General features: G+C 39.4%; 1 protein-coding gene across 1 annotated transcript in view; it reads left to right on the top strand.

Annotated features, from left to right (window-relative positions):
• IPO11 (importin 11) overlaps window positions 1–8,642 on the top strand; it is a 138,026-nt gene that overhangs the window by 124,331 nt on the left and 5,053 nt on the right. Inside the window, exon 28 of the mRNA XM_006762425.2 lies at window positions 8,049–8,144. Within this exon, the coding sequence (XP_006762488.1) occupies window positions 8,049–8,144 (96 nt within the window). The remainder of the gene's footprint in view (window positions 1–8,048; window positions 8,145–8,642) is intronic.

Raw genomic sequence — 8,642 nt, 5'->3', positions numbered from 1 at the left:
TCAGGCCTGGGTGGGGGGGTGGAGCAAGCGATCAGAGGGAGATGGGCGTCCCCTGCCCAGGCATGATTCATGGGCCAGAGGCCTCAGGACTGGGCAGGGGTCAGAGCCAGTGATCGGGAGGAGATGGGGGTCCCCTATCCAAGCCTGACGCCTCTGGCCGAGGCATCAGGCCTGGGCAAGGGCGGAGCCAGTGATGGGGGGGAGAGGAGGGTCCCCTGCGCAGGCCTGAATCTTGGGCCAGGGGCAGAGGCAGCAATCGGAGGGGTCGGGGGGTCCCCTGCCCAGGCCTGACGCCTGGGCCAGAGGCATCAGGCCTGGGTTGGTGGCAGAACCAGTGATGGGGGGAAATGAGGGTCCCCTGCCCAGGCCTGACGCCTCTGTCAGAGGCGTCAGGTCTGGGCAAGGGGCCGATCCTGCGATTGGAGATTGATGGGGGTCAATGCCTGAGGGCTCCCAGTATGTGAGAGGGGGCAGGCTGGGCTGAGGGACACTCCCCCCCACCCCCACCCAGTGCACGAATTTCATGCACCGGGCCCCTAGTCTTTTTATAAAGCAAGAAAAAATAATTTTGCATGAAGTTTCTGCAATTCATATACTTTAAAGATAGATGTTTTTATAGACCCAGAGAATGCCTTAAAATATCATAGCTTTAGGAAATACTAAGTCAAGATTAATGTGCATTTGACTGGAAAGACATTACTGAAACTGTGGAATTGTTTTAAAAGATCAAATGTCTTTCCTTACTAAGCATGGTGTTTCATGTCCTCATCTATTTATTTAATCTTTGTGTAACATCACTTACCACGTAGTTGAAAAACAAAATTAGCAGATCTTTGAGAAGGCCTGTCTTCTTTCTGTAGTGTCTTTGTAACTTGTGTCTATGCAGGTAAATTAATAGTATATCGGCCAAGTATATAAAATAAGAAAAGGAAAAGAGTTTGTGATAAACAAAAAGGAAGAAAATGTTCTGGTTACTAATATTTTTCCTTTTCTATTTTACTTTCATTCTCCTCTTTTATATTTATTCTTCTCTTATCCGTGTGTGAAACTTTCCTTGCATTTTCTAAAATGACTATTTCAGAAATAGAGTCTAACACAGCTAACTTTCTGTTCCATTTTCTGCCTCACGTCTAGTATAGAGTAATAAGCTGTAATATGTTATCTGCAACTCAGCTACCCATGCTTGTAATTTAAAAAGAAATAAGTAAAAATATTCTGAAAAGAAATGAGCGAGGACTTCAGGGAGCATTAATTCCCATGATTATTGAGTGTTCACATTATGCATAATGGTAGTCTTATCAAACATAAAAATGTTGATATAACATATAGGCTCTTGCTCATGTTACTTATATTCTTAAGGAGAGCAGGTATGAAAAATTAAAGGGCATTAGGAGAAGCCCTTTAGGAGAAGATAGTATAAAAGATGATGCCACATTAGTTGCATGCCAAATGGATAGTGCAGGGGTTTTAGGCTACTGGACATTCAAAGGACAGAGTGCTCAATTACAGGGGGTTAAAGTGGTCAGGGAAGGCCTCACAAAAAAAGGGTGAATGAAGGTGAACAGGAAATGGAGTGAGAACATTGGAGGAGCAGGAGGGGAGTAAGCAGATGGAGGAGTCTGGAACTATTACATCCAGATGGTGCTGACTTAACTGTTTGAAAGCCGGAAGGAAGAGTAATGCAACGTACCTTTGGAGCAGTGGGTTCGATAGAGATTGCAGAGGTTCCTGATAGCCCTTGAAAGTTCTTAAGTGAAGGAGAAAGAGTGAAACTTAAGAGACTGGAGCAGAAAGCACCCATTTGCTTCCTTGAAGCCCTCAGTAATAAGGAGACAATCAGTTGGATCCCATTTAACATTGTGAAATGAAAATTAAGTTTATATCAAAATAGGGGGTTGTTTAGGAGGAGCATCTATTCTAATGCAATCAATGAAAGATGAGTTAACTTGGAAATTCTAAGACCCCACGTCTCTGGGGGCCAGAGATGAGAATTAGAGAATAATAATTGGCCTGTGCTTCTTTAGCATGAGCTAAATCCAGGTGACAGGATTCCCTGACTTCAGATAAGTGCCAGTTAATGAGTCAGACATACCTGTAAAAACTAGGAAAGACAGTTAACTATTCAGAATAGCATAGTGATTTAAAACAAAGAAAGAAAATCCCATTTGTTGTTTAATTCTTTTGTCCTTCTTGCAGACTATTAGTTCATAATCAGCTCCTTAGCTTGCACAGTGCTTTCCTCAGTTTTTCCCTCTTAAATCATACATACAACAGGCAGCATTCAAAAGTGCAATGCAATTCCCTGTATCCACTCAAAACTATGTGCCCTAGACTTTAAGCTTCCTCAAGTCTCTGAGTTCTCTGAAGGTGGCTGTCTGTGTTATCCCCAAGGCCTATAGTGATGGTTGACACATTTGTGGGCTCATAAACTGTTGACTAAAGTGAATGAACTTAACTATAGTGAGCTATTCATTAAGAAAGATTGGCCTGGATAATATGACCACTTTTTCTAATCACATCTTTCTTTATACATTAATTGGTATTAATACACCTCCTGTATTAAGTTTTGTCTAGGATATTCAGTAATCACAGTTGTTTGTTTGTGTGTGTGTGTGTGTGTGTGTGTGTGTGTGTGTGTCTTTCACTGTATTTTAGAAGCTAACATAGAATTTAATCTTTTCAGGACTAAATTGCTATGTCCTAGTTAATGTGAAATATCACTTATTAAGCACTGGTTTGAGGTGTTAAGAACTGAGTGAAATATAAAATTACATGGTTTCTCTGGCTACCTTCACTTTTCCACATTATACCCGACAACGGATTTGAATGAATGTGCATGAGAGGACAATTAGAGGATGATACACCGAGAAGAATTCTAATAAAATAGTACTCATAACTCCAATAACACATATGAAACAAAACACTTGCAGTGTTTTTCAAAAGAAAATACAAAAGAAAGTAATATCTTGTGTTTAAACAGATAGTGAAAACAAGATTATCTGAGTTCTTGCCTTTTATCATTTCCCCTTTTTCCTCCAAAACTATTTTCATTTCATTCCTTTGAGGGTTTATAGCTCTCTTTTGACTGGTTCATTTTAAATGTCTAATCAGATTTTAAAGCATTTTATACAGAAAAGTTGTATATTATAAAATCAAGGTTGATTCTTAATTTATAAACGACAAGGTTGAGAGTATTGTGAATAATGAAGCAAAGGCTAATATTCAACACTTCATATTGAATACTGCCTAATAGAAAGATTTTTTAAATATATATATATTTTATTGATTTCTTTACAGAGAGGAAGGGAGAGGGATAGAGAGTTAGAAACATCGATGAGCCGCCTCCTGCACACCCCCTCCTGGGGATGTGCCCGCAACCAAGGTACATGCCCTTGACTGGAATTGAACCTGGGACCCTTCAGTCCTCAGGCCGATGCTCTATCCACTGACCCAAACCGGTCAGGGCAAGAAATAGATTTTTAAAGGCTTCATTTTGAAATGTTACATTTACACATTTGGAGGGAACACTTTTATAATACTTACAAAAAGGAGAACCAGAATATATGACTTCTTAATGCTTATTTTCTTTAAATATGTGTTCTATATGCCAGGAAAGTACAAGCCTCTTGTGGCTTTTGGGGGGTACTTTTGCCAAACTGCTGAGTGAGTGGTAATTGAGATACATCCTTTTGGTGTTTTTTGAACTTGAATGCCTTGAAGATAATCATTGTCTAACTTCTCCTTTTACTCAACCCAGAATATGGCTCCTTCCTTTCCACTCTTTCTTCAGTCCTCCTTTTCTAGAATCAACTCTTCCTATTCAAAGCCAGCTCCCATGCCTTTCCTTTCCAGGCCATAGTCATTTCCCCCCTTTCTGAACTGAAGTCTGTGCCTCCTCCCCTCTGGCACTTAATAGGTACTCCAGGGTGAGCATGGTGTCTCCTGTCTACTGGACTTCACCCCCCAAACTCCAGCTTGATGTCTGCCTCTTGTGACCTTTTCTGTGCTGCATGTCACACTCCAATGAAAAGAATGACTGGCCGACCAACTGACTAAGGCTGCCTTACCTCCCTTCCTTTATTCCTACTACACAGCCTTCTTCCAAGCCTGTCACTTCGTAGAGCTGGAAATATAGTTGGAGGCAGAGGAGGGAATGGGAGGGCAAACTCCAGTGATCACATGACTGACTTCTCTAAGTCTGAATAAGCATGGCCCAGGGCTATAGTTTTCTTCCTGAAGAGCATGGACAGGCTGAGCAGACCATTGTCCTCTGGCCTGTGTCCATTCTGCTTCTGTGAATATCATTATCCATTCTTTTGTTGTTGTTGTTAATCCTCACTTGAGGATATTTTTCCATTGATTTTTAGAGAGAGTGGAGAGGAGGGGGAGAGACAGAGAAAGACTGATGTGAGAGACACATTAACTGGTTACCTCCCACATGTGCCCGACCAGGGCCTAGGATTGTGCCTGCAACCAAGGTACGTGCTCATGATCAGAATCGAACCCAGAACCCTCCAGTCCATGGTCTGGTACTCTATCCACTGAGCCAGATCTGTTAGGGCTCATTATCCATTCTTTATTCTAATGTTTTAACACCTTTTTTGGGTCATCATTCACTAATTCTTATCTTTTGGCTTTCTAGAAATCTGAAGTTCCTGAACTCATTAGATTTGCCTCAGAACTTTACAAGGTTTATTCTGGTCCCAGCAGTGTCATCTAACAACCTCATCATTTATGAGAAAGGGGTGAAGTTACTGCTTTTGGCAAGAATTGGGCAAAGCTTATTTTATCTACTGTGCTGCAGTCTATCAAAATCTGTTCTTAGCCTTGAAGGCTGTGTCTTATAAATGGTCATGTCCGACTTGAAGCCTAATGCTCTAGAATTGCTGCATCATTTATAAATTCAGCATATTGCTAATTACTTTTTTATAAATATACTAGAGGCCCAGTGCACGAATTCATGCACGGAAGGGTCCCTTGGCGTGGCTGGCGATCAAGGCCTATCGGGGGGGCCAGCCAGTGGCGGGGGGAGGGACCACGGGAGGTTGGCTGTGGGAGTGCACTGACCACAAGGGGGCAGCTCCTGCGTTGAGCATCTGCTCCCTGGTGGTCAGTGCTTGTCATAGCTACTGGTTGACCAGTTGTTCGATCATAACGGTTGCTTAGGCTTATATATATATAGATATAACAAAAATATAACTTCTTACCTTATCTTCAAAAACATGTGCTCGTGCTGGTAGCACCAACATTGATCAATATGGTCATTTGATGTAAAAGACATAATCAAATGAACTGGTGGTCAAATTATACCATTTTTATCTCTCTAATATACTTTCTTATAATTCACATTCACCCACATAGCAGATCACAGTCATTCTCCAGTTGTTAAGTATGTGTTAGGAAAATTCACAATGAATCCTTTGAGAAAACACAAAGTATTTAGAAATTCCATTGATTTCTTGTGAAATTTCTTGGTGCTTGGAGGTGATGTGAGTACTGAGAAGGCAGCTGCCTGAGTGGATTCTTCCTAAATAATATTGACACCAGGCCTGTGAAGAGCCCTGGAAGCTGTAGTTTAGAGGGCTTTTGTCTTTTCCAGCTAATTGAGATCAGTGGTTGATAGAATGCCCGATATGCAACAGGAATCTCAGGCCCTGCCTGCTTAGCATGCTGGGTGGATTAGTGGTGAAGTGCTCTGCAGGGAGAGGGGGATATGGCTTTATTTCCTCCCATGTGTTTGCCATCGCCGACTCCAGCCTTCGTTTTACAGACAGGGAGACCAACACCTCGAGAAATGGTTAACTTCAGTAGGATTGCAGAGTTAGTAGCTGAACTTCTAGTGAAAAGTTTTGGTTTTTAAATTTTTATTTCAGTGTTTCTTAATAAGTCCTAATAAGGTAGACCATATGTTTGTTTCTTTAGAGATTTTTTAGTCTTTTATAAAGGACATATATTAACATCAAGAATATATGCTCCTACACTAGAGTTTTACATGAAGATTACAGTGTATTAGAATGATATCAACTGGTTATTGTTTGCTCGTGTGGTGATTTTGTTTTCTAAAATCAGATCACATTTGAATGTATAGACAAAGAGCTTTGACTTTACAAAGGTGGGAATGTGGCCCAAAGTGTGATGACTTTGGGAACTACTTTACTGAACATTTTAAAAATTAGGTATGCATGTTAGTGCAGTATGAGAACACTGTGTCCCTGATAGAAATGATACTATAAGTTCCCTGGAGACAAAAGTTGTAATTTATTCAGTTGGTTTTAAACTCAAATACTTTAATTTAGTGTGCCTGTGGATGGGTATGTACTCCTACTTTTTTAAAGTCAGATTTATTAAGGTATAGTTTACCTGTAGTAAAACCTTTTAAGCATAATTTTAGCAAATGTAATCACTACCAAAGTACAGAGTATTCCCATCACGCCAAAAATTTCCCCTGTGTTTTTTGCCTGGCAGCCACTGACCAAATAAATAATTTTGCCTTTTTGGAAAGTCACGTAAATGGAGTCATACAATGTGTAGCCTTTTGAGTCTATTTTAGTTCTTAGTGTAATGTTTTTGAGACTTATCCAAGTTGTTTCATGTATCTGTAGTTTGTTCCTTTCTATTGCTGATTCCTCTTCCAGTGAGTTAGTGTTCCACAGTTTGTTTATCCATTCACTAGTTGATAGATCTTTGGATCATTTGCAGTTTTGGATTTTAATGAATAAAGCTACTATAGATATTCACATACAAATCTAAGGGTACTTGTTTTGGTCTTGGGTAAATACCTGGGAATGGGGTTGCTTGCTTATAATGGAGTGTGCTTAACTCCATAAAAATTGCCAATGTGTCTTCCGAAATGAATGTGCCATTTTTTATTCTTACTGACAATGTATGAGAGGTCCTGTTGTTTCTCAGACTTTCGAGGACTCAAATTATGTCAATCTTCTTAACTTTACTTTTATTAAAATCTCATTGTGGTTTTATTATTATTCTCATGTGGTTTTAATTTGCATTTCTTAGATAACTAATGACATAGAACATCTTTTTAGTTACTGATATATGACATCTATATATATTATATACTTACTAGAGGCCCGGTGGCACAAATTCGTGCACCAATGGGGTCCCTCGGCCTGGCCTGCGGGATTGGGCCGAAACCGGCTCTGCAACATCCCCCAAAGGGTCCCGGATTGCGAGAAGGCACAGACCAGGCTGAGGGGCTCTACTGGTGCATGATCAGGGCCTGGAGAGATGGGGGAGGTTGGCCAGCCAGGGAGAGACCATGGGAGTGCTCCAAGGCATGTTCAGCCCATCTCACTCAGTCCCAATCAGCTGGACCCCAGCAGCAAGCTAACCTTCTAGTTGATCTGTTTGCCCCTGGTGGTCAGTGCATGTCATAGCAACTGGTCGACCGGTTGACTGTCTGCCCCCTGGTGGTCAGTGTACATCATCGCGAGTGGTTGAGTAGCCTTAGCATATTATGCTTTGATTGGTTGAACGGCCGACTGGACAACCAGACACAGCATATTAGGTTTTTATTATATAGGATATATTCTTTGGCAGAATCTCTGTTCAAATATTACCCATTTTAAATTGAGTTATTTGTCTTACTGAGTTTTCAGTTTTTTATATATTCTGGTTCCAAGTCTTTGATCAAATACATGTTTTACAGATGTTTTTCCCTAGTCTATGGCTTTTCTTTTCCTTGATAGTGTCTTTAGGAGAGTAGAGATTTTTAATCTTTAACATTTTTGTATCTTTAACTTTTTAGTTATAAAATCAACACAAGACTATTATAATAAGTTAAAGAATATTATAAAGCATCTCTTTTCTACCTAATCTACCTTTCTAATATCGAAGCACACTAATAATCTAGTGAAAGAGAAGTTTTAATATATGTACAAGATAAAATGTCTGCTTTAAGAAATATATTCTGAAAATTTTCTTTGAATTTTAGAACTAAAATTTCTCTTCGTGTTGAAGAGGATAATTAGAAAAAAGAACACCTATTGAAATACTTCACTTTATCTTGTTTTGCTCTCCTTTTATCCTAGTGTTATCCAAGATAAATTCTGTGGAATTATAAACATTGCAGTGGAGGGCCTCCATGATGTCATGACGGAAGATCCTGAGACAGGAACACATAAAGAGTAGGTGGATCATTTAATTAATTGCACTTGACAATACTTGGGGGGAGGGTAATTAATTATATCCTGCATGAATTTTGTTCACTGTCACCATATAAAAACAGTATAGCAACTGTTTTAATTTTGTCTTCTATAAAGAAAAAAATTTATTTTGCTTATACTATTTCTTGTTTATTTTAAAATCAGCTTTATCTTGTTATAGCGAAATTCTAAATTGAGCTTTTTTGATCTTAATTATTATTTTATGATTTGACATTAACTTAAAAAAATCCAAGTGTATTTTAGCATATGAATTCCTTTTTAAAGATGTTTTAATAGGTTAGTTTTTTTCCAACAAAAGTTTCTTCTGCTTTTAGGCAAGTTATGGGGTAAAGGAGATGGACAAGCATCCTGTTTTTGTATTTGCCTGATGTAAGCATCACTGGCACTTTTAAGATATTAGAGGGTCACATACTTGACTAGTTTCAAAAGAGAATAGTTAAAATTATATTCTTTGGGAGA

The sequence above is a fragment of the Myotis davidii genome, unplaced genomic scaffold, assembly GCF_000327345.1.
Source record: "Myotis davidii unplaced genomic scaffold, ASM32734v1 scaffold135, whole genome shotgun sequence".
Classification (NCBI taxonomy): Eukaryota; Metazoa; Chordata; class Mammalia; order Chiroptera; family Vespertilionidae; genus Myotis; species Myotis davidii.
The sequence above is the reverse complement of the archived record's forward strand: the minus strand, read 5'-3'. Positions and strand labels throughout refer to the sequence as shown.